This window comes from Oncorhynchus tshawytscha, unplaced genomic scaffold (assembly GCF_018296145.1).
Source record: "Oncorhynchus tshawytscha isolate Ot180627B unplaced genomic scaffold, Otsh_v2.0 Un_scaffold_2590_pilon_pilon, whole genome shotgun sequence".
NCBI lineage: Eukaryota > Metazoa > Chordata > Actinopteri > Salmoniformes > Salmonidae > Oncorhynchus > Oncorhynchus tshawytscha.
The window spans coordinates 191,648-218,984 of NW_024609800.1; the positions used below are offsets into that span (position 1 = coordinate 191,648).

At 45.7% G+C, this 27,337-nt stretch overlaps 1 protein-coding gene across 1 annotated transcript in view; it reads right to left on the bottom strand.

The window, feature by feature from the left end:
* LOC112241083 (dynein axonemal assembly factor 5) overlaps nt 1-27,337 on the bottom strand; it is a 76,628-nt gene that overhangs the window by 3,002 nt on the left and 46,289 nt on the right. The window contains exons 9-12 of the mRNA XM_042318315.1: nt 23,282-23,429; nt 10,444-10,594; nt 5,747-5,903; nt 5,173-5,364 (exon numbers count right to left, since the gene is read on the bottom strand). Coding sequence (XP_042174249.1) covers nt 5,173-5,364; nt 5,747-5,903; nt 10,444-10,594; nt 23,282-23,429 — 648 coding nt within the window. The remainder of the gene's footprint in view (nt 1-5,172; nt 5,365-5,746; nt 5,904-10,443; nt 10,595-23,281; nt 23,430-27,337) is intronic.

The following is a 27,337-nucleotide window of genomic DNA, read 5'->3' on the forward strand; positions in this document are numbered from 1 at the left end:
CTCCTACCGATCCTTGACTTCGGTGATGTCATTTACAAGATAGCCTCCAACACTCTACTCAGCAAACTGGATGTAGTCTATCACAGTGCCATTCATTTTGTCACCAAAGCCCCATATACTACCCACCACTGGACCTGTATGCTCTCGTTGGCTGGCCCTCAGTACATATTAGTTGCCAAACCCACTGGCTCCAGGTCATCTATAAGTCTTTGCTAGGTAAAGTCCCGCCTTATCTCAGCTCACTGGTCACCATAGAAACACCCACCCGTAGCACGCGCTCCAGCAGGTATATTTCACTGGTCATCCCCAAAGCCAACACCGCCTTTCCTTTCAGTTCTCTGCTGCCAATGACTGTCAGACAATGGCTGTCAGAGCAGCTTACCGATCACTGTACCTGTACATAGACAATCTGTAAATAGCACACCCAACTACCTCATCCCCATATCATTACTTGCTCTTTTGCACCCCAGTATCTCTACTTGCATCTCCATCACTCCAGTATTAATGCTAAATTGTAATTATTTCCCCTCTAAGGCCTATTTATTGCCTTACCTCCCTACTCTTCTATATTTGCACACACTGTACATAGATTTTTCTATTGTGTTATTGACTGTACGTTTGTTTATGTGTAACTCTGTGTTGATGTTTTTGTCGCACTGCTTTGCTTTATCTTGGCCAGGTCACAGTTGTAAATGAGAACTTGTTCTCAACTGGCCTACCTGGTTAAATAAAGGTGAAATAAAGAGTGAATAGTCCCTACAAAAAGAGCACTTCACGTTCACCACCAGATGGGGGTGTTGCACCACAGTGACATCCACTCCAACAGGACAGATACCACTGGTATTTGATGGTAATAAAGATGCTATGGAATTACTTGAAGTAGAGCCAACAGTAAGTGTTGAGGAAACCGCATGGCGTAACTGAAGCTGTACAGTGTTGATACTCCTGTCAGTTGGGATGAGTTAGTTCACGTCAAGTCAGCATTCGATACACCTCGGAATCCGCTTTGTTCCTCAAGTGGTGACCAAGGGGGATTTTTGCGACTTGTGTGTATAAATAGTGTTTTTTTCTTTCTCTGAGCTCTTTTGAACAAAGGAGAACAATGATGACTTGTGATGAGAGGGGATCCGGTGATTCCCCTGAACGTGTGCCAACCATGGGGTGTGTGTGTGTGTGGAGCAGCGGCAGCCGCGCTGCCAGGGCTGTGGGATTATGGGAGGAAGGAATTATGGGAACAGGGAAAGAGGGATGAGAGAGGGGGAGAGAGGGAGGAGTGGCAGTACTGTCCATCATACTGTCAGAGGAGCAGCAGACATCAAGCTCTTGGGAGTTGACTTTGAAATTCAAGAACCATATAAGAATGGGATCAAGAATAAAAGAATAGAAGCAGGAAAGAAAGGAAGAAAGAGACGGAAGGAGGAAAAAAGCTTCAAACACAGACATGAGACAAAGAATGTCTCCAGATTTGTGGGGAGGATTGTGGTTATGGGTACGGGGGTACGACACAGCTATCAGTCAGCACTGGGTGAGCTCATCCACACACACGTTTACAGCAGAGCAGCGCACATGTGCATATCACACACACAGAGGCACCGCTAACCTCCCTTCCTACTGGCTGTATCAATCGACCAGGGTTGGGGTCAATTCCATTTCATTTTTTTCTGAGGGACACTGCAATTGGAATTTAAATTGACCCCAAAACCTGTTATCAACCCCAACCCTCTACACCCAATCCCTGTACCCTCACACCCAGGATAGGCAGCCCTTAGCGGGATAATGTGAGCCTCCAGCCCCCCCTCTACCCAGGAGAACAACCCCCTAATCACAACCACATGGAGACCCCTCTCCCTCATCTTTCCACACAGCCACTCCATGTTATCCCCCTCTCTTTCATCTCTCTCTCATCCCTCTTTCACCCCTTTCCTCCCTGTCTCTTCCCCCTCTCATGCCTGGTGTTTTCCGACAGGGTTTGACGGTTCTGTGGTTTCATGGCTATTTTGTGTGTGTGTACATGTGTGCATGAGTATCTGTCTTTGTGTGTGTGTGTGTGTGTTATTTATTGGCAGAAGGTCTGAGTGTGTTTCCTGTAGTGTGGATGTGGGGCCTTAGCTGAGAACACTGCTGGAGTTTCACTCTGCTTCTCATGGAGGCTCCTCCTTGATTATCTGTGACAAACGCCTGATGATTCAACCATATTCTCCCATCTTCATATGGAGGGAAAAGAACATCCACGGGCTGTATCCCAAATGGCACCCTATTCCCTTTATAGTGCACTACTTTTGACCAGGGCCAAGTAGTTGACTATGTAGGGAAAAGGATGCGACAACGTCGGACAGAGCTGATGCAACAACAGCCACCATACTGTGGATTCCACTCCGTTTGAAACCTTTATCAGAGTTCATATTATGTGTTCTGGCTGTGTGTCGGGGTATCAGATCAGTAACCTTGACCACAGGATGTTCAGTGGTTGGGATGTAAATCATGTTTATGAACAGGACTTTCGCTTATATACTCACTGTCATCCAGAAGGGAAGTTGTGTAGCTTTTCAGGGGTGATGACGGAGCGTCAATCACACACACTCCCCTGCCTCTGGATCCACTCCCGGCCCCGTGATGTACGAGGGGAGTGGGGGGCTTCGCACGGGTCAGCGTGAAAGATGAATGGAGTGGAAAAGGTGGATAGATAGCCTTTGATACGACGGAAAAGGGGGATCTGATATCCTAGCAATGTGGTTATGTGTATGGGGCTGTTAGATGTAGGGATCAACTCTTTAAACTCTGACTGAGACAGGACAGAGCCTGTGACACATGAGCACTACTGCTACCCACCTGATCAACATCAAGTCATATTCACTCACTTCATGTTCACTAGCTATCATCACCATCATCATGGTATCTGTGTTCTTTATCAACATCTCATGTTCACTAGCTATCATCACCATCATCATGGTATCTGTGTTCTTTATCAACATCTCATGTTCACTAGCTATCATCACCATCATCATGGTATCTGTGTTCTTTATCAACATCTCATGTTCACTAGCTATCATCACCATCATCATGGTATCTGTGTTCTTTATCAACATCTCATGTTCACTAGCTATCATCACCATCATCATGGTATCTGTGTTCTTTATCAACATCTCATGTTCACTAGCTATCATCACCATCATCATGGTATCTGTGTTCTTTATCAACATCTCATGTTCACTAGCTATCATCACCATCATCATGGTATCTGTGTTCTTTATCAACATCTCATGTTCACTAGCTATCATCACCATCATCATGGTATCTGTGTTCTTTATCAACATCTCATGTTCACTAGCTATCATCACCATCATCATGGTATCTGTGTTCTTTATCAACATCTCATGTTCACTAGCTATCATCACCATCATCATGGTATCTGTGTTCTTTATCAACATCTCATGTTCACTAGCTATCATCACCATCATCATGGTATCTGTGTTCTTTATCAACATCTCATGTTCACTAGCTATCATCACCATCATCATGGTATCTGTGTTCTTTATCAACATCTCATGTTCACTAGCTATCATCACCATCATCATGGTATCTGTGTTCTTTATCAACATCTCATGTTCACTAGCTATCATCACCATCATCATGGTATCTGTGTTCTTTATCAACATCTCATGTTCACTAGCTATCATCACCATCATCATGGTATCTGTGTTCTTTATCAACATCTCATGTTCACTAGCTATCATCACCATCATCATGGTATCTGTGTTCTTTATCAACATCTCATGTTCACTAGCTATCATCACCATCATCATGGTATCTGTGTTCTTTATCAACATCTCATGTTCACTAGCTATCATCACCATCATCATGGTATCTGTGTTCTTTATCAACATCTCATGTTCACTAGCTATCATCACCATCATCATGGTATCTGTGTTCTTTATCAACATCTCATGTTCATCATGGTAGCTTTATCAACATATCATCACCATCATCATGGTATCTGTGTTCTTTATCAACATCTCATGTTCACTAGCTATCATCACCATCATCATGGTATCTGTGTTCTTTATCAACATCTCATGTTCACTAGCTATCATCACCATCATCATGGTATCTGTGTTCTTTATCAACATCTCATGTTCACTAGCTATCATCACCATCATCATGGTATCTGTGTTCTTTATCAACATCTCATGTTCACTAGCTATCATCACCATCATCATGGTATCTGTGTTCTTTATCAACATCTCATGTTCACTAGCTATCATCACCATCATCATGGTATCTGTGTTCTTTATCAACATCTCATGTTCACTAGCTATCATCACCATCATCATGGTATCTGTGTTCTTTATCAACATCTCATGTTCACTAGCTATCATCACCATCATCATGGTATGTGTTCTTTATCAACATCTCATGTTCACTAGCTATCATCACCATCATCATGGTATCTGTGTTCTTTATCAACATCTCATGTTCACTAGCTATCATCACCACCATCATGGTATCTGTGTTCTTTATCAACATCTCATGTTCACTAGCTATCATCACCATCATGGTATCTGTGTTCTTTATCAACATCTCATGTTCACTGCTATCATCACCATCATCATGGTATCTTTATCAACATCTCATGTTCACTAGCTATCATCACCATCATCATGGTATCTTGTCTAAGGGTTTATTTACATCTCATGTTCTAGCTTTATCATCACCATCATCATGGTATCTGTGTTCTTATCAACATCTCATGTTCACTAGCTAGTCACCATCATCATGGTATCTGTGTTCTTTATCAACATCTCATGAACAGGAGATCACAGGTGAGAAGGATCAGAGAATCACCATCATCATGGTAGTTCTTTATCAACATCTGAGGTTCAAGCATCATGGTAGTGTTCTTTATCAACATCTCATGTTCACTAGCTATCATCACCATCATCATGGTATCTGTGTTCTTTATCAACATCTCATGTTCACTAGCTATCATCACCACCATCATGGTATCTGTGTTCTTTATCAACATCTCATGTTCACTAGCTATCATCACCATCATGGTATCTGTGTTCTTTATCAACATCTCATGTTCACTAGCTATCATCATGGTATCTGTGTTCTTTATCAACATCTAAGGGTTTATTTAGGATTGGACCAATGTGGTATTGTGAGTCTCACCAAGCACAGTGTCCTGCACGTGGCTGTCTGGGTCGTCCAGGTGCAGCAGCAGCTGCTGGAACAGGACCTCCAGGTGTTGACTGTAGAGCTGGGAGTTGTAGTCTTTCCCCAGTGAGGCAAGCCATAGGCCCAGAGCCCTGAGGGCCACGCCCCTCACCTCCTCACTGCTGTCATCCAGACGCTTCAGCACCTCTGAGGACGGACGGACGCACACACACACACACATTTATGAAAGAACCCAGAGACATGCAAAGATAGGAGACACACAGACACAAACAGAGAGCAGGAGGGGAACAAATTAGAATGACTAAATTAGAATGTCTAAATCTATTTATATAGGATCATAAACAATCATTGATGCATTCTAGAAGGATGTAGAAAAAAGGTGTGTGTCAGTGACAGAGGGAATGAGAGAGGATTGAGAGAGGAACAAAGAGAGAAACAAAGAGAGAGAAGGAGAGAGAATGAAAGAAAGAGTGAATGAAAGATAGGCATACTGTGGGCAAGAGAGGAGAGAAAGACATGTTTGCTTTAACAAAGACAGGATACACAGAGGGAGACACCAGTATAGTACCAGGGTAGATGTTGTTCAGGGCATCTGGGTGGAGACTGGGTCCTATCAGTTTGAGCAGGGTGGACAGAGAGCGACAGGCCAGTAGTCTGGACAGCTGAGAGTCTTCCTCTAGAGCAGACAACACCTGGGGGCTCAGCCTCTCCTCTACGGCCAGTAACTACAGACACAGAGATAAAAACAGAACATTTGTTTGTGCATCAGCATTTTCTCTCTTTATGTCAGTCACTGTCAGTCACTCAACTATCCATGTCAGAAAACAATGTTTTAATTGGTAGTTAGTTTAGCTAGCTATTTACACTTCTGGTAAACATGGTCGTATCCTGACCGGGCACACGGGGAACATGCCCATGGGGCCTGAGCTCCAGAGGGCCCCCAATGATTTTGTTAGCCTATCTGAGTGAGAATGACTATCATGTTAACATGGCATCATTCATTTCAACATGTGTAGAACTACAGGAAATATGCTTTAAAACTGTACAAATCTCTCCACCCCATGGCAAAATGGGTAGGAAATTAGCTGAAAAACTGTACAAATCTCTCCACCCCATGGCAAAATGGGTAGGAAATTAGCTGAAAAACTGTACAAATCTCTCCACCCCATGGCAAAATGGGTAGGAAATTAGCTGAAAAACTGTACAAATCTCTCCACCCCATGGCAAAATGGGTAGGGAAATTAGCTGAAAAACTGTACAAATCTCTCCACCCCATGGCAAAATGGGTAGGAAATTAGCTGAAAAACTGTACAAATCTCTCCACCCCATGGCAAAATGGGTAGGGAATTAGCTGAAAAACTGCACATTTCTCTCTGTAGAATTGCATAAAATATATGTTATAAAATTGCAGTTCTCTCTACCCCATAACAACATGTAGAATTGCAGTTCTCTCTGCCCCATGGCAACATGTAGAATTGCAGTTCTCTCTGCCCCATGGCAACATGTAGAATTGCAGTTCTCTCTGCCCCATGGCAACATGTAGAATTGCAGTTCTCTCTGCCCCATGGCAACATGTAGAATTGCAGTTCTCTCTGCCCCATGGCAACATGTAGAATTGCAGGAAATGTACTTCTCTCAACCGTCAAGAGGGGGGTCACTAAAATGTTTTGCCCGCGAGGTGGGGGGCCCCCCAACCAAATCTTGCTTAGGGCCCACAAAAGGCTAGAGATGGCCCTGAACAGTCAGGCCATACTACAGACAGAATACCGTAATTTCCGGACTATAAGCCACTACTTTTTTCCCACGCTTTGTACCTCGCGGTTTATACAATGACGCGGCTAATTTATGGATTTTTCCCGCTTTCACAAGATTCATGCCACCAAAAAACTGAGCACCGTCACATAATGTGACGTAAATCGAGCGCGCTCAAACTTCCCATCATTCTGATTACGGTAGTCATTTTGTCACCCTCATCATGGCAAAGACACAGAGAAATGCATATGATGCAGCTTTCAAGTTGAAGGCGATGGATCTGGCTGTTGGAAAAGGAAATAGAGCTGCTGACAGCGTGGAGCATTGTCAAACAATCCACTATCATCAACGGGTTTGGAAAGGCTGGACTGCTGCGTGTTGAAGAGGGCAGCGATCCAACATCGGATGAAGCAATTCTGAGGCTATTCAACTCCGACACCGAAGGAGATGACTTCAGTGGTTTCAGTGCACAGGAGGAGGAAGATGGTGACCAATGACTTTCTTGGTAGGCTACTGTTTACTGCTATTTTTTTAATTTTTGTAACAAGTCGTGTTTCGTTAAAGTATTTATTTTTGTTACAAGCCGTGTTTCGTTTAAAGGCTGTGTAAAGTTCATTTGTTTCAATGTACCGGTAGGCACCTGTGGCTTATAGACATTTGCGACTTATTTATGTACAAAATACATATATTTTTTTTAATTCAGTGGGTGCGGTTTATATTCAGGTGCGCTTAATAATCCAGAAATTACGGTACACAACTACTACTGTGCAAATATTGTGTGGGCACTTGGCAGCGAAAGAGCAGGAAAGCTGAACTCACATTTCATACATGTTATGTTCACAGGTAGCCAGTGAATCACTCTAGTACACACAGTAATCCAAAGCACAGGTCTGACACTGGAGACCCTGTTATATAACCAATTGACTTCCCAAACACTTTAAACAGAGGAGGAACTGGACAGAGATGGCTGTTGCCCATCATCCCTGGTGACTATGAGACAGGCTGTGAGTGTGGGAGTGATGGGGAAAGCACAGCAGGACAGAGCTGCATCAGACTGACACTGGACCAGGTAGATATATATATGAGAGAGAGAGACAGAAGCTTGGCAATAAAGTGATCTAAAATGACATCAGTGTCTATCTAATAGAGCGGTGTGTAAATGGAGCAGCTAATTGTTTTTACAGGAAGGAGTGAAGGACTGGAACAATGTTCCCCAGACGAAGCCCGGTTTGATTTGCCTGTGGAAAGGAACACACCCACACACAGCCAGTGTTCTCTAAACTGTTTTCACCGTTGTTAAACACCATTTTAAAAGTGGTGTTTGAGACGGCTGTGAAACTGTCATTCCACACATGCAAGGACAAACAGACGGTCCAGAGGGTGTGAATATGTCTGACTGGGCAGACAGTCCCAAGGACAAACAGACGGTCGAGAGGGTGTGAATATGTCTGAGTGGGCAGACAGTCCCAAGGACAAACACAGACGGTCGAGAGGGTGTGAATATGTCTGACTGGGCAGACAGTCCCAAGGGCAGGTGCAGGGCCTGTCTAAGTGATGGTTACAGCCCACAACAATGGAACCAGGACAGAGGCAGCATTGTTCCAGTGGGACAAAGGTATGTAACCCTCCCCTCCACCACACACCTGCTGCCTTGCTAGAGAGAGAGAGAAAATATATAATAAATGACAGTCCATTACATGGTGGAGTGGGACCATCTATATTGAAAGTAAATGGGCAAAGCAGGGAAGCTTTGGTTTAAACTAGGTGAACTCCCCCGATGGTTTAAACTAGGTGAACTCTCCCGATGGTTTAAACTAGGTGAACTCTCCCGATGGTTTAAACTAGGTGAACTCTCCCGATGGTTTAAACTAGGTGAACTCTCCCGATGGTTTAAACTAGGTGAACTCTCCCGATGGTTTAAACTAGGTGAACTCGATGGTTTAAACTAGGTGAACTCCCCGATGGTTTAAACTAGGTGAACTCTCCCGATGGTTTAAACTAGGTGTTTAAACTCCCCGATGGTTTAAACTAGGTGAACTCCCCGATGGTTTAAACTAGGTGAACTCCCCGATGGTTTAAACTAGGTGAACTCCCCGATGGTTTAAACTAGGTGAACTCCCCCGATGGTTTAAACTAGGTGAACTCTCCCGATGGTTTAAACTAGGTGAACTCCCCCGATGGTTTAAACTAGGTGAACTCTCCCGATGGTTTAAACTAGGTGAACTTACGACAGAGCCTGGGCGCGAACCCAGTCTCTGATGGCACAGCTGGCGCTGCAGTACATCACCCTTAACCACTGCGCCACCCGGGAGGCCCTTTGGCTGGGCCACTTAAGGACATTCAGAGACTTGTCCCGAAGCCACTCCTGCATTGTCTTGGCTGTGCGCTTTGGGTCGTTGTCCTGTTGGAAGGTGAACCTTCGCCCAAGTCTGAGCTCTCTGGAGCAGGTTTCATTCAAGGATCTCTCTGTACTTTGTTCCGTTCATCTTTGCCTCGTTCCTGACTAGTCTCCTAGTCCCTGCCGCTGAAAAACAACCCCACAGCATGATGCTGCCACCACCATGCTTCACCGTAGGGATGGTGCCAGGTTTCCTCCAGTCGTGACGCTTGGCATTCAGGCCAAAGAGTTCAATCTTGATTTCATCAGACCAGAGAATCTTGTTTCTCATGGTCTGAGAGTCCTTTAGGTGCCTTTTGGCAAACTCCAAGCGGGCTGTCATGTGCTTTTTACTGAGGAGTGGCTTCAGTCTGTCCACTCTACCATAAAGGCCTGATTGGTTGAGCGCTGCAGAGATGGTTGTCATTCTGGAAGGTTCTCCCATCTCCACAGAGGAACACTAGAGCTAGAGTGACCATCAGGTTCTTGGTCACGTCCCTGACCAAGGTCCTTCTTCCCTGATAGGTCAGTTTGGCCAGGTGGCCAGCTCTAGCAAGAGTCTCAGTGGTTCCAAACTTCTTCCATTTAAGAATGATGGAGACCACTGATTTGAATGAAAAATATATTTTTTATATCTATAATTATTAGTATGGTTTGATTAAATTCAAAGCTCCCTACCATCATATCTAAACCAATATGACATCAATGTTGATGAAACTTTGCAAATCAACTTGATTGGAGGCCTCTCGTCATGAGTCGTCATGCCATTACTGAGAACCCCATACCGGGTTTTAACAGGGTCATTAACATTAGGGGAAAAAAGGACTATTTATTTCCCTGACCTAGCTCACTATCTAGGCATCGAATAAGAACGAGCCTACAGCATCCATAAACTGACCATCAGACTTGCCACCTTTCAGACTGAATAAGGTTGTATGAGCAACAGTTTTGATTACATTTATAATTTAAGAACCAATGATGTGCTACCTTATTGTAGCATTTCTGACAATGCTAAGATATTTTTTTAGCCAAAGCTCAGAGTTTATATACCAGGCTAGTAAGATGGTGCTGACAGATATGGCAGCTCTGCTTCTACGTATGTGTTCACTTGTGAAGGTACCTGTGTGTGTGTTTACCTGGCTGGGCGGGATGGCTCCCCCTTGCAGCAGGGCTAGCAGACAGCAGAGAGCTGAGGTACGGATAGCTGCAGCAGTACGACCTGCCTTCCACACCAGGTTAGGTAGCAGCAACTCCAACAGAAACACATCCAGGTGCTCACAGAACCTCCTAGAGAGAGAGAGAGTTCAACCACCTAAAAGGAAGTGATTCCCAAACCTTCCATAACAAAGCCATCACCCACAGAGAAATGAACATGGAGAAGAGTCCCCTAAGCAAGCTGGTCCTGGGGCTCTTATCACAAACACACTCCACAGAGCCCCAGGACAGCAACACAATTAGACGCAACCAAATCATGAGAAAACAAAAAGATAATTACATGACACATTGGAAAGACTTTACAAAAAAACAGAGTATACTATAATGCTATTTGCCCCTAATCAGAGTACACAGTGGCATAATACCTGACCACTGTGACTGACCCAAACTTAAGGAAAGCTTTGACTATGTACAAACTCAGTGAGCATAGCCTTGCTATTGAGAAAGCCCGTCTTCTCTTGAGAGCCATGTCAGCCTATGTGCACACTGCCCACAAAGTGAGGTGGAAACTGAGCTGCACTTCCAACCTCCTGCCAAATGTATGACCATATTAGAGACACATATTTCCCTCAGATTACACATATCCACAAATAATTCGAAAAACAAACCCAATTTTGATAAACTCCCATATCTATTGGTTGAAATACCAGCGTGTGCCATCACAGCAGCAAGATTTGTGACCTGTTGCCACAAGAAAAGGGAAAATAAATCAACATAAATATGGGTTGTATTTACAATGGTGTTTGTTCTTCACTGGTGAAGAAGCACCATTGTAAATACAACCCATATTTATGTTAATTTATTTTCCCTTTTGCACTTGAACTATTTGTACATCATTACAACACTGTATATAGACATTTGAAATGTGAGAGATGGGAAGAGAGAGAGGCGTGGGGGAGGGGAAGAGAGCGCGAGAGAGAGAGAGAGATGGAGGGAGCATTAAAGAAGTTGGTCAGTTGTTCCAATGGACTGATTCCTACATTAGTACACGTCTTGGATAGAAGTAGATGTTCTGAAGCCGTCTCTCCTCCCGAGTCCCCACACAACAAAGTACTTCTCCAATGATTCACTAAGAAATACCCAAGAAAATCTGCTCTCTAGTACCGGGCTATTCAACTCTGACCCTACGAGGTCCAGAGCCTGCTGGTTCTCTGTTCTACCTGATCATTAATTACACTCACCTGGTGTCCCAGGTCTAAATCTGTCCCTGGTTAGAGGGGAACAATGAAAACACAGTGGAACTGGCATCCAGGTCTAAATCTGTCCCTGGTTAGAGGGGAACAATGAAAACACAGTGGAACTGGCATCCAGGTCTAAATCTGTCCCTGGTTAGAGGGGAACAATGAAAACACAGTGGAACTGGCATCCAGGTCTAAATCTGTCCCTGGTTAGAGGGGAACAATGAAAACACAGTGGAACTGGCATCCAGGTCTAAATCTGTCCCTGGTTAGAGGGGAACAATGAAAACACAGTGGAACTGGCATCCAGGTCTAAATCTGTCCCTGGTTAGAAGGGGAACAATGAAAACACAGTGGAACTGGCATCCAGGTCTAAATCTGTCCCTGGTTAGAGGGGAACAATGAAAACACACAGAGGAACTGGCATCCAGGTCTAAATCTGTCCCTGGTTAGAGGGGAACAATGAAAACACAGTGGAACTGGCATCCAGGTCTAAATCTGTCCCTGGTTAGAGGGGAACAATGAAAACACACAGTGGAACTGGCATCCAGGTCTAAATCTGTCCCTGGTTAGAGGGGAACAATGAAAACACAGTGGAACTGGCATCCAGGTCTAAATCTGTCCCTGGTTAGAGGGGAACAATGAAAACACACACTGGTATCCAGGTCTAAAGTGGAACTGGCATCCAGGTCTAAATCTGTCCCTGGTTAGAGGGGAACAATGAAAACACACAGTGGAACTGGCATCCAGGTCTGAATCTGTCCCTGGTTAGAGGGGAACAATGAAAACACAGTGGAACTGGCATCCAGGCCTAAATCTGTCCCTGGTTAGAGGGGAACAATGAAAACACAGTGGAACTGGCGTCCAGGTCTAAATCTGTCCCTGGTTAGAGGGGAACAATGAAAACACAGTGGAACTGGCATCCAGGTCTAAATCTGTCCCTGGTTAGAGGGGAACAATGAAAACACAGTGGAACTGGCATCCAGGTCTAAATCTGTCCCTGTCCCCCTTTCGGAAAAGCTGACCACGACTCCATTTTGTTGATCCCTGCCTACAGACAGAAACTAAAACAAGAAGCTCCCACGCTGAGGTCTGTCCAACGCTGGTCTGACCAAGCTGACTCCACACTCCAAGACTGCTTCCATCACATGGACTGGGAGATGTTTCGTATTGCGTCAGACAACAACATTGACAAATACGCTGATTCGGTGTGCGAGTTCATTAGAACGTGCGTTGAAGATGTCGTTCCCATAGCAACGATTAAAACATTCCCTAACCAGAAACCGTGGATTGATGGCAGCATTCGTGTGAAACTGAAGGCGCGAACCACTGCTTTTAATCAGGGCAAGGTGTCTGGTAACATGACTGAATACAAACAGTGCAGCTATTCCCTCCGCAAGGCTATCAAACAAGCTAAGCGCCAGTACAGAGACAAAGTAGAATCTCAATTCAACGGCTCAGACACAAGAGGCATGTGGCAGGGTCTACAGTCAATCACGGACTACAGGAAGAAACCCAGCCCAGTCACGGACCAGGATGTCTTGCTCCCAGGCAGACTAAATAACTTTTTTGCCCGCTTTGAGGACAATACAGTGCCACTGACACAGCCTGCAACGAAAACATGCGGTCTCTCCTTCACTGCAGCCGAAGTGAGTAAGACATTTAAACATGTTAACCCTCGCAAGGCTGCAGGCCCAGACGGCATCCCCAGCCGCGCCCTCAGAGCATGCGCAGACCAGCTGGCCGGTGTGTTTACGGACATATTCAATCAATCCCTATACCAGTCTGCTATTCCCACATGCTTCAAGAGGGCCACCATTGTTCCTGTTCCCAAGAAAGCTAAGGTAACTGAGCTAAACGACTACCGCCCCGTAGCACTCACATCCGTCATCATGAAGTGCTTTGAGAGACTAGTCAAGGACCATATCACCTCCACCCTACCTGACACACTAGACCCACTCCAATTTGCTTACCGCCCAAATAGGTCCACAGACGATGCAATCTCAACCACACCACACTGCACACTGCCCTAACCCATCTGGACAAGAGGAATACCTATGTGAGAATGCTGTTCATCGACTACAGCTCGGCATTCAACACCATAGTACCCTCCAAGCTCGTCATCAAGCTCGAGACCCTGGGTCTCGACCCCGCCCTGTGCAACTGGGTACTGGACTTCCTGACGGGCCGCCCCCAGGTGGTGAGGGTAGGCAACAACATCTCCTCCCCGCTGATTCTCAACACTGGGGCCCCACAAGGGTGCATTCTGAGCCCTCTCCTGTACTCCCTGTTCACCCACGACTGCGTGGCCACGCACGCCTCCAACTCAATCATCAAGTTTGCGGACGACACAACAGTGGTAGGCTTGATTACCAACAACGACGAGACGGCCTACAGGGAGGAGGTGAGGGCCCTCGGAGTGTGGTGTCAGGAAAATAACCTCACACTCAACGTCAACAAAACTAAGGAGATGATTGTGGACTTCAGGAAACAGCAGAGGGAACACCCCCATCCACATCGATGGAACAGTAGTGGAGAGGGTAGCAAGTTTTAAGTTCCTCGGCATACACATCACAGACAAACTGAATTGGTCCACTCACACAGACAGCATCGTGAGGAAGGCGCAGCAGCGCCTCTTCAACCTCAGGAGGCTGAAGAAATTCGCTTGTCACCAAAAGCACTCATAAACTTCTACAGATGCACAATCGAGAGCATCCTGGCGGGCTGTATCACCGCCTGGTATGGCAACTGCACCGCCCTCAACCGTAAGGCTCTCCAGAGGGTAGTGAGGACTGCACAACGCATCACCGGGGGCAAACTACCTGCCCTCCAGGACACCTACACCACCCGATGCTACAGGAAGGCCATAAAGATCATCAAGGACATCAACCACCCGAGCCACTGCCTGTTCACCCCGCTGTCATCCAGAAGGCGAGGTCAGTACAGGTGCATCAAAGCTGGGACCGAGAGACTGAAAAACAGCTTCTATCTCAAGGCCATCAGACTGTTAAACAGCCACCACTAACATTGAGTGGCTACTGCCAACACACTGTCAATGACACTGACTCTACTCCAGCCACTTTAATAATGGGAATTGATGGGAAATGATGTAAATATATCACTAGCCACTTTAAACAATGCTACCTTATATAATGTTACTTACCCTACATTATTCATCTCATATGCATACGTAGATACTGTACTCTATATCATCGACTGCATCCTTATGTAATACATGTATCACTAGCCACTTTAACTATGCCACTTGGTTTACATACTCATCTCATATGTATATACTGTACTCGATATCATCTACTGTATCTTGCCTATGCTGCTCTGTACCATCACTCATTCATATATCCTTATGTACATATTCTTTATCCCCTTACACTGTGTATAAGACAGTAGTTTTTTGGAATTGTTAGTTAGATTACTTGTTCATTATTACTGCATTGTCGGAACTAGAAGCACAAGCATTTCGCTACACTCGCATTAACATCTGCTAACCATGTGTATGTGACAAATAAAATTTGATTTGTTTTGATTTGATTTGAACAATGAAAACACACAGTGGAACTGGCGTCCAGGTATAAATCTGTCCCTGGTTAGAGGGGAACAATGAAAACACACAGTGGAACTGGCATCCAGGTCTAAATCTGTCCCTGGTTAGAGGGGAACAATGAAAACACAGTGGAACTGGCATCCAGGTCTAAATCTGTCCCTGGTTAGAGGGGAACAATGAAAACACAGTGGAACTGGCATCCAGGTCTAAATCTGTCCCTGGTTAGAGGGGAACAATGAAAACACAGTGGAACTGGCATCCAGGTCCCTGGTTAGAGGGGAACAATGAAAAAATCTGTCCTAAATCTGTCCCTGGTTAGAGGGGAACAATGAAAACACACAGTGGAACTGGCATCCAGGTCTAAATCTGTCCCTGGTTAGAGGGGAACAATGAAAACACAGTGGAACTGGCATCCAGGTCTAAATCTGTCCCTGGTTAGAGGGGAACAATGAAAACACAGTGGAACTGGCATCCAGGTCTAAATCTGTCCCTGGTTAGAGGGGAACAATGAAAACACAGTGGAACTGGCATCCAGTCTAAATCTGTCCCTGGTTAGAGGGGAACAATGAAAACACAGTGGAACTGGCATCCAGGTCTAAATCTGTCCCTGGTTAGAGGGGAACAATGAAAACACAGTGGAACTGGCATCCAGGTCTAAATCTGTCCCTGGTTAGGGGAACAATGAAAACACAGTGGAACTGGCATCCAGGTCTAAATCTGTCCCTGGTTAGAGGGGAACAATGAAAACACACAGTGGAACTGGCATCCAGGCCTAAATCTGTCCCTGGTTAGAGGGGAACAATGAAAACACAGTGGAACTGGCATCCAGGTCTAAATCTGTCCCTGGTTAGAGGGGAACAATGAAAACACAGTGGAACTGGCATCCAGGTCTAAATCTGTCCCTGGTTAGAGGGGAACAATGAAAACACACAGTGGAACTGGCATCCAGGCCCAGAGATGAGTTTGAAGGCTCTAGTAGAGTGACACTCTAGTTCCCACATTCCCAAGAAATTCTCTAAGGAAAAATACATTATTTTCTTCGGAAAATAAAGAAATGTTCTAGTCCCCAGTCTATTATCGAATAATTCACTATGAAATTCCTAAAAACTTTGCATAAAATTCTACGAATACCTAATATAATCTAACGATATGGTGATGAATGATGCAGTCAGTGTACAAATAGGCAACATCATCAGAGTCAGGATGAGCAGACTGGGAAGTAGCCTCCTTGTCCTATGACGCGATGTGAAAACACTTGATGAGAATACACACAGTAATATACAGCTACCAGGCAGCTACTGGAGATTACTGAGCGCTACACAATGACAAACCACTGACACACAGCTGTATCTACGGACATGTTTCCCACAGCCAGCCGGTCTGTGGATACTAAGACTAGAGGTGCAGAAAGAGAGGGAACAGGGGATGAAGAGAAGCTCAGTGACAAACCACTGACACACAGCTGTATCTACGGCCATGTTTCCTACAGCCAGCCAGTCTGCGGATACTAAGACTAGAGGTGCAGAAAGAGAGGGAACGGGATGAAGAGAAGCTCAGTGACAAACCACTGACACACAGCTGTATCTACGGACATGTTTCCTACAGCCAGCCGGTCTGTGGATACTAAGACTAGAGGTGCAGAAAGAGAGGGAACGGGATGAAGAGAAGCTCAGTGACAAACCACTGACACACAGCTGTATCTACGGACATGTTTCCTACAGCCAGCCGGTCTGTGGATACTAAGACTAGAGGTGCAGAAAGAGAGGGAACAGGGGATGAAGAGAAGGGGACCATCTGGATGTCCTTTGTGTCTCTTCTCTCACTCACTCTCTACTCTCCTGCCAATGCAATCATATGGACAGTCACTACCTCTGCCTGCCTGCCTGCGCCCACACACACATACACACACACAGTTAATTTATGAGTCCGGCACCCCATTTCTCCCCAACACTGACATGTGGTATTTGTAAGTGCAAAATCTGGCAGCCGTCTCTATAATCCCTATATACACCCCCATTATACTTCTGTTCTGAGTGACTACATGTTGGAGCGGGCTGTACCATCTATTCTCCAGTAGGGGGAGCCTATCTCCCACTAATGCAGCCAGTCAGCGGCCTTCATGTGTTCTATTCTCCCTGCTCTCTATCTGTCCTATATGGAAGTGGATGGAAAGGATGCCATGAAGAGTAATGGATCTTTCCACATCGCATTGACCAATCCCATCAATAGTGAGCATGGCGCTCGCAGGCATGCACACAATAAGATATGATTGTCAGTTTGGTACCCAACACACATTTACACAGTCTGACTCTAGACAAGTGCTACTCCCAGCAAGTAACGCACATGTAAAGGACACTGCTTATCGGGGGCCTCTTCCTCCTGATTCTTCCTCCTGATTCGGCTCATACCGAGGCCCGAACACAGGACCTCTGCTTCTTTGCAAGCACACATGACCACCCTCCTGAAGTGTCTTACCAATCACGGCACGTGAATAGCTAGCTATTTGGCAGCGCAAGTGGGGACACTTCTGGCTGAGGAGGCAGTTTTACACATCCCCATGTGCCACACACACACACACACACACACAGAATGCTAGCCTGTCGGGTCTCTACACTGCCTAGCTCTATGCTGTACATTTCAGACAGCAATTACAGACCTTCCTTGCCAACAACACACAACTCTGTCTGAAGAACTTTGATTGTATCTGTCATTTTCACAGTGTTGGGGTGTATTCTTTCTCCCATAACACATTCCTTTCTACTTGTATTTCATCTTAACCTTTTAATAGCAGCCCACCTCTCTACTTCTGTTCTACCTTAACCTTCAATAGCAGCCCACAGATCCACATGAAACAAAGCCATTATGTGTCAGTGGAACTAAGGCATATGTTTGAGGATACTCTCTCTCTTCCCTTTTCCTTTCTCTTTGTTCTGCTGCCGACATGTTATTATGTCATTTTGTTACAGGAACAAAGAGTGTATTATAGAGAGATACTGTGCATCATTATCATTGTCGCCTTGATGAGATGGAAGTTTGTGTCTGTGTGGGTGTGCTGCACTACAAACATTCTACATGGGAGAGACTGTGTGCGGGAAGGTATTACTTAAAAAAAGGCAGGTTGTAACCACGTATAACAAATGGATTTGCCTTAGTATATGCATTAAAAGTCCCAATGTAAAGATACAGCTCACGCTTCTACTTTTCTAGTTATTACATCAAACCCATCAGAATTCCAAAGAACGCCAAAGTCATTTTTGGAAAAGGTTTTTCCGAGTGTGATGTAATATGGAGGACCCGGCAAGCCAGCCCATTCACTATAATGGAACCTCCACAGAAATAACTTCAAATGTAGAACTTCAAATTACACCAAATTGTTTGCACTGATGACAACTGGTTTTAATTGAATTTTAAGCCAGTTTACAAGCAAATACTTTATGAATTTGTTACAAATCAACCTGCAAGGTTGATAGCCAACTAGCCTGCTAAAGTTAGGCCAACTAGCCTGCTAAAGTTAGCCCTACTAGCCTGCTAAAGTTAGCCCTACTAGCCTGCTAAAGTTAGCCCTACTAGCCTGCTAAAGTTAGCCCTACTAGCCTGCTAAAGTTAGCCCTACTAGCCTGCTAACATTACATTATCATTGAATGAGTCATTGAATGAGTCAACCAGTTACTATCAACACCTAGCTTACAGCTACATTAAAGTCAATGACAGTCAATGACCAGTTATCAAATAATGTTAGCTAGCTATATGCAGTTATCTTAGCCAGCCAAGCAAGCTAGCCAGCCAGCTAACGTTAGCTATTTAGCCAATTAGCTATTAGCCTACCCAACCACCACGGTTATGGTCGGTAAGCTAGAGCCTAACTATTGGAAGCCAGCTAGAACACAACCAAAACATAAACTCAAGTTAAAAGCAAAGAGAGAGAAGACTTCCAGATTGATGGCTGGGGCCCATCCGATGGTAAACTTTTAAAAGTAATGACCAGTTATCAAATAATGTTCCAGCAGGCTGAGTTAGTTAGATTTTCCCCAAAGCCAGCTGCCATGTTAATGGGTTAGCTATTTAGCCCCATGTCAGTGAAGAGCAGCCTACGTGCCCCCAACCACCGTCAGGAGAGTCAGAGTGAAGAGCACGACTGCACGTTCCCCTAACTCAGTGAAGAACGACTGCACGTGCCCCATGTCAGTGAAGAGCACGACTCGCACGTTCCCCTTGTCAGTGAAGAGCACGACTGCATGTGCCCCATGTCAGTGAAGATACACTAGATGTCCAGATGTCTGTTAAACTAGCACAGTAGCACTAAGCCAAAGTCAGTAGTTACAAAACTGCCCCCAGATTGGCTACCCATCCCATGGGGAACATGCCAGTGAAAAGTTGACAAAACAAAATGGAGAACAGACGAGCATGGGTACAGTGAAGAGCATTGCTGCACAATACAGTGAAGAGCAGATTCCAGAAGTCAAGCACAGTGATTTTCCCATGTCGTGAAGAGCATCGCTGCATGGGACACATGCCGATGTCAGTGAAGAGCATTGCTGCATGGGACACGTGTCCCATGTTGACAAAACAAAATGGAGAACAGACGACCCTACACAATTCAGTGAAGCAGGTGTGATTTTCCCTGCATTCGTTATGAGCATTGCTCACCGGCCTCAGTGAAGCCTGCCATGTTAATGGGTTGCCACGTGCCCCATGTCAGTAACACTGCCACGTGCCCAATGTCAGTGAAGAGCATTGCTGCATGGGACACGTGCCCCATGTCAGTGAAAGCATTGCTGCATTGCTGCATGGGACATGGGTGCCCCATGTCAGTGAAGAGCATTGCTGCATGGGACACGTGCCCCGTGCATTGCTGCATGGGACACGTGCCCCATGTCAGTGAAGAGCATTGCTGCATGGGACACGTGCCCCATGTCAGTGAAGAGCATTGCTGCATGGGACACGTGCCCCATGTCAGTGAAGAGCATTGCTGCATGGGACACGTGCCCCATGTCAGTGAAGAGCATTGCTGCATGGGACACGTGCCCCATGTCAGTGAAGAGCATTGCTGCATGGGACACGTGCCCCATGTCAGTGAAGAGCATTGCTGCATGGGACACGTGCCCCATGTCAGTGAAGAGCACGACTGCACGTGCCCCATGTCAGTGAAGAGCACGACTGCACGTGTCCCATGTCAGTGAAGAGCATTGCTGCATGGGACACGTGCCCGATGTCAGTGAAGAGCATTGCTGCATGGGACACGTGCCCCATGTCAGTGAAGAGCATTGCTGCATGGGACACGTGCCCCATGTCCATGGGACACGTGCCCTGTCAGTGAAGAGCATTCACATGGGACTTTGTGGCATTGCTGCATGGGGTGCCCCATGTCAGTAGCATTGCTGCATGGGCATGTGGGTGTCAGTGCATTGCTGCAGTGGCTCAATTGCTGCATGTGCATGTCAGTGAAGGGCTAGTGGCTAGTGGCTAACGTTAGTGGCTAGTGGCTAACGTTAGTGGCTAGTGGCTAACGTTAGTGGCTAGTGGCTAACCGAGCTGGAATATAAACTCTGTAGCACAGAGTAGATCCTCCAAATGCCGTTGAAAAATAGTGCATTGTGGGTAGATGAGAAGATCTCCAGAATTAAGTGAATAAATATTTAATAAATATGTTTGTACTTATAGGTAACCAGATCATGACTACAACTAACTTACTAAGTCTTTGACCACACATCACATTGGTGAGTAAAAACTCATGCTTCCAACCCTATATGTCAATATGAATTCTTCATAGTATAAACTTCCAGAAGACCTGGTGCCCTTAGATGAAAGTTGCTATACTGTATACTGTATACTGTATAATCACTCACTACTAATCTTCCTATGATGACTTAACTACCAAGGTGCCCTGGGTTAAAGGCACAAGTCAACACTAAACCGCATAGGTGGCCTGTGAGAGGAAGAGAGAGTTGGAGGAGGACAGAGGCTCTGCTTGTTACCTTTATGGGCTGGATGTAGCCTATCACTCACCTCTGGAGCTTGGAGTTCACAATGCTAATGTCTTAATGTCTGACTTCTAGCCTGGGTGTCAGTCTGCTTCTACCAACTCCTTTGGCCAGCTTGACTAAAAGGGTTCCACACCATAATAACTACCCAGATTGACCTCGACATGACCCTAGACATTATATACACATCCACGGTGACACGCGCTGCACCCCGGGCAGTCACGGTCGACCCTTGGGGACCACGCTGACGAGTTACCCCACTGAGTGACGGGGACATCTGTTGCTCCGACCACAGGAGCCACAGCAGAGACCACAGACCACAAGGCCCCGGCTTAACTTAATGCATTCCCCAAGATTAGAGAGGCGCTGGAGGGGAAGGGAAACGGACTATGTGGAAATGGCTTGGAGAGGCGGAGATAACAGAGATATTCAGGGACCCCATGAGGAGTCTTTCATGTTATTGTCTGCTAATATCCTGGTCTGGATTTGACTGAATGTAATGTGGAATGCGTGGGTGACAGGTAGCCTCCCCACAGGTGATTTAGTTGCATGTGTCTGTTTACAATGTGGCTCATGATGTGTAAATCAAATCCTCTTCAGGGCAATACAAGTTTAATTCTGTCATTCATTCTTCCCATCATTCAGTTAGTCTCAACGCTCCATCCCTCTTAACAGTATTGAAAGATCACTCTGGGGTGGTGATGAGACCTGGCGTTACTAACTCACTGAGGACGGATAGATCAAACCAAAATACACCCCTCCCCCCATCAGAGGCATATTGCTAGGTATGTTTCATGTTGGTAGGTCCCAGATGTAACAAGATGCCTGTGGTAGTAGATTCCATCCAGATTAGTGAGACGGGGGAGGACAATTTAGGCCAAGTAAAGCTCATTTCAACACATTTGGGCTATGGCTTCTATGAATTCTAAATTCAGCCTTGTAATGAGAAATATAAACAGTCAAAAGTAGGGGTAGGGGGGGCATGTCCCCTCCATTACTAGTGGAAATTACACCATGGTTTTTCCTATTATGACCAATCTCCTATAGTAGCCATAGACTCTATATAGCCCAAGCCTCATAGAGAATAAACAGACCCACTGCAGTCTGCAGAGCCTGAGATGGGACAGCTACCATAGACTTGCTGTACATAATACATCATTGACAACTACGTCTGTTGACGAGGGTCCCGTGTCGCTGGGCTGCTAATTCTACAGTTAATGAGGGGAAGTTGGAAAAACATGAGCTGTGCTAAATCTGCTAATAACGTCTGGGGAGAAACACATCACGTTCAGGGCAGTTTGGAGAAATGAAAACAAACGTGACAGGTTTAGGTCAGCCTGCGCTAACGAGCCTGTGGAAAGTCAACCTGGGCTATACCGGTCCAGCCTGGCTTTAACTGTGTGTATCTAAGACCATTACTGAACTTTCACCTCTCCTTTACCTGTATTGTGGCATGTCAGGAAACCAGAGGTACTTCCTGTTTTCACTCTGCGACTTAGCTGTAGGAGCTAGGTGTTTATCATGCATTTTTTATGTCTGTGTGGTGGACACAGGTTTGTGTGTGTATGTGCATGCATGTGTGTGTGTGTGTGTACAGTATGTGAATTTACGTGCATGCATGTGTCCTTGCGTCAGTTTGTGTTTGGCAGCCTGTGTGTGTGTGTGTGGGAGTCTGTGTGTGTGTGTGTGTGGGAGTCTGTGTGTGTGTGGGAGTCTGTGTGTGTGGGAGTCTGTGTGTGTGGGGAGTCTGTGTGTGTGTGTGTGTGTGTGTGTGGGAGTCTGTGTGTGTGTGGGAGTCTGTATGTGTGGGAGTCTGTATGTGTGTGTGTGTGTGGGAGTCCGTGTGTATCAGCCGGTCCCAAATCACTCCCTATCCCTCCTTTTGGACCCCCCCATGTTAGCATGCCTGGAGAGGTATTTAAGCAGTGTTGCTTCAACCTTACAGACATGTAAACTTTGAAGGGTTAGGGCCAAGGGGGAGGGATTCAAATGGGACCGGCTGGTTGTGTGTGTGTGTGTGTGTGTATTCAGAACTCACCCCTGGGAGTCCAGTGTGTGTGTAGCGTCCAGCAGCAGTTTGGACAGCATGGTGAAGATGTGTAGTCTCATCTCAGGGTCTCTCTCTGGGTCCAGACAGTTCTGCAGAAGGGGCATTAGCAAGGGCAGGAACTCTCCAATGACTGGGCCTGAACACACACGCAACACACACAGAAGAATAGAAGTCCTATTATTAGTACTACTGACCACTGACCACTACTCAGTCAGACAGGGAAAGTTCCAAGGACTGACTAGACTGTGACACACAGCAACAAGGAAATGAGACATGAGTTAAAGGAGCTTTTGTGTGTGAATTGCTTGAGTGTGTGTGTGTGTGTTGCGGTAAGTCGTGTTACCAGGCTGGGTCAGTCACTGGATGGGAAATTCACAGTGAAAGTATTCCCAGCTCACACACACACACTAACCAAGTGTCTGTCTGACTATGTGTGTGTGTGTATGACACGCTGTAGAGACAAGACAGAGGATATCCTGTGATGATGAGGGCAGCGGCTGGCCAGTAGAACGGACTTCCCCCAAGAAGCAGATAAAGAGAGGGAGAGAGAGAGAGAACAAGGCAATGGAGGGTAAGGAGAGAGAGATATATATATATAGAGAGAGAGATACAGACAGAGACAGAGAGAGAGAGAGAAGAGATATAGATATATATATATATATATAGAGAGAGAGAGATATAGAGAGAGAGGACACAAAATGGAAAGATGTCACGCAGCAGGAATGTGCGAATCAAAACGGTGCCACAAACAGGGTGAAGGTGTCAGACCAGAGCAGACATCTCAAGGCCTCTTCACACTAACTCACTGCTGAAATGAGAGGGTCAGCTAGGATGGATTCCTCTAAAATGATCCCTAGTACACAGCCAGTTGACCACAGTGTCCTGCCCTGCTCACCTGGCAGTGTGTGGTGTGGTGTAGGCACACACAGACACAGAGGGGATTTATTTTTACAGGGCCAGAGGGTGCCAGACCAGAGACAGTGAAGGACACACACACACACACACTCACACACACGTGCATGCAGAGACACACAGAAAAACGCAGGGACATTTACGGACAAACACATACAGGAACGCAGGGATCCACACACACACGGAAAAGAGGAGCAATGCCAGTGTGAAGAGGAAATGGGAGGACAAAGTTTATGTCTGACAAACAGCAGTCAGAATGTGAGACCAGACTATGACTAAGAGAATGGGATATTCTCAGATCTCAAACATCCACTAATAGATGCTATAATCTATAGCATGTCTTTCCATTGGCTCCCAGGCCCATATTCCCAGAATGCTTTGGCATAGTGGCCAGAAAGGTGAAAAGTTAACCCCGGAATGGCGAGGGGCTTTGTAGGGAGTATTTTAAAAATAACCACACAAAGACTGGGGGAGGTCTGACCGTAAGCTTAGAATGGACTGGTCAGTTATGACTGGAGGCTTAGGGGACTAGAGGACATACTACAGCTGTTCATTGCTGTTCTCATACAATCAGAGCAGAAACCTCAAATACCTGTTCAGTACATCCTGTTACTATCATCTGATAAATACCTGTTCAGTACATCCTGTTACTATCATCTGATAAATACCTGTTCAGTACATCCTGTTACTATCATCTGATAAATACCTGTTCAGTACATCCTGTTACTATCATCTGATAAATATCTGTGGAAATCTATTGGTCCTGATTAAGCATGAATAACAGTACAACTATAAAACTAAAGAACAAAAATAACTTCTCTATTATTAGAATTATACAGACAAACCTAAAAGGGTTCCGTTTTGGGTTCCATGTAGAAACAATTCCATAGTGGGTTCTACATGGGGACAGCCAAAGAACCCTTTTTTCTAAGAGTGTATAGGTCTGGAGTGCATGTGTGTGGTGTGTGAGAGAGAGAGAGACGGAGACAGAGAGAGAGAGAGAGACAGAGAGAGAGAGAGAGAGAGAGAGAGAGAGAGAGAAACGGAGAGAGAGAGAAACAGAGAGAGCGAGAGAGAGACAGAGAGAGAGAGAGAAACAGAGAGAGACAGAGAGAGAGAGAGCGAGTAGGAGAGAGAGAGAGAGACAGACAGAGAGAGCGAGAGAGAGACAGAGAGAGAGAGAGAGAGAGAGAGAAACAGAGAGAGAGAAACAGAGAGAGCGAGAGAGACAGAGAGAGATAGAGAAACAGAGAGACAGAGAGAGAGAGCGAGTAGGAGAGAGAGAGAGAGAGACAGACAGAGAGAGAGAGAGAGACAGAGAGAGAGAAACAGAGAGAGAGAGAAACAGAGAGAGAGAGAAACGGAGAGAGAGAGAGAGACACAGAGAGAGAAACAGAGAGTCAGAGAGAGAGAGAGAGAGAGTAGAGAGAGAGAGAGAGAGTAGGAGAGAGAGAGAGAGTAGGAGAGAGAGAGAGCGAGACAGACAGAGAGAGGGAGAGTAGGAGAGAGAGAGACAGACAGAGAGAGCGAGAGACAGAGAGAGAGAGTAGGAGACAGAGAGAGTAGGAGAGAGAGAGAGACAGACAGAGAGAGGGAGGGAGAGTAGGAGAGAGAGAGAGAGACAGACAGAGAGAGCGAGAGACAGAGAGAGAGAGACAGACAGACAGAGAGACAGAGAGAGAGACACAGAGAGAGAGAGACAAGGCAAGAAGGGCATTCTATGCCATCAAAAGGAACATAAAATTCAACATACCAATTAGGATCTGGCTAAAAATACTTGAATCAGTCATAGAGCCCATTGCCCTTTATGGTTGTGAGGTCTGGGGTCCGCTCACCAACCAAGATTTCACAAAATGGGACAAACACCAAATTGAGACTCTGCATGCAGAATTCTGCAAAAATATCCTCCGTGTACAACGTAGAACACCAAATAATGCATGCAGAGCAGAATTAGGCCGATACCCAGTAATTATCAAAATCCAGAAAAGAGCCGTTGGATTCTACAACCACCTAAAAGGAAGCGATTCCCAAACCTTCCATAACAAAGCCATCACCTACAGAGAGATGAACCTGGAGAAGAGTCCCCTAAGCAAGCTGGTCCTGGGGCTCTGATCACAAACACAAACACACCCTACAGAGCCCCAGCAACACAATTAGACCCAACCAAATCATGAGAAAACAAAAAGATAATTATTTCCAATGTGTCAAGTAATTAACAAAAAAACAGAGTAAACTAGAATGCTGTTTGGCCCTAAACAGAGTACACAGTGGTCAGCCACTGTGACTGAGCCTAAACAGAGAGTACACAGTGGCAGAATACCTGACCACTGTGACTGACCCTAAACAGAGAGTACACAGTGGCAGAATACCTGACCACTGTGACTGACCCTAAACAGAGAGTACACAGTGGCAGAATACCTGTCCACTGTGACTGACCCTAAACAGAGAGTACACAGTGGCAGAATACCTGACCACTGTGACTGACCCTAAACAGAGAGTACACAGTGGCAGAATACCTGTCCACTGTGACTGACCCTAAACAGAGAGTACACAGTGGCAGAATACCTGACCACTGTGACTGACCCTAAACAGAGAGTACACAGTGGCAGAATACCTGACCACTGTGACTGACCCTAAACAGAGAGTACACAGTGGCAGAATACCTGACCACTGTGACTGACCCTAAACAGAGAGTACACAGTGGCAGAATACCTGTCCACTGTGACTGACCCTAAACAGAGAGTACACAGTGGCAGAATACCTGACCACTGTGACTGACCCTAAACAGAGAGTACACTGTGACTGACCCTAAACAGAGAGTACACAGTGGCAGAATACCTGACCACTGTGACTGACCCTAAACAGAGAGTACACAGTGGCAGAATACCTGACCACTGTGACTGACCCTAAACAGAGAGTACACAGTGGCAGAATACCTGACCACTGTGACTGACCCTAAACAGAGAGTACACAGTGGCAGAATACCTGACCACTGTGACTGACCCTAAACAGAGAGTACACAGTGGCAGAATACCTGACCACTGTGACTGACCCTAAACAGAGAGTACACAGTGGCAGAATACCTGACCACTGTGACTGACCCTAAACAGAGAGTACACAGTGGCAGAATAC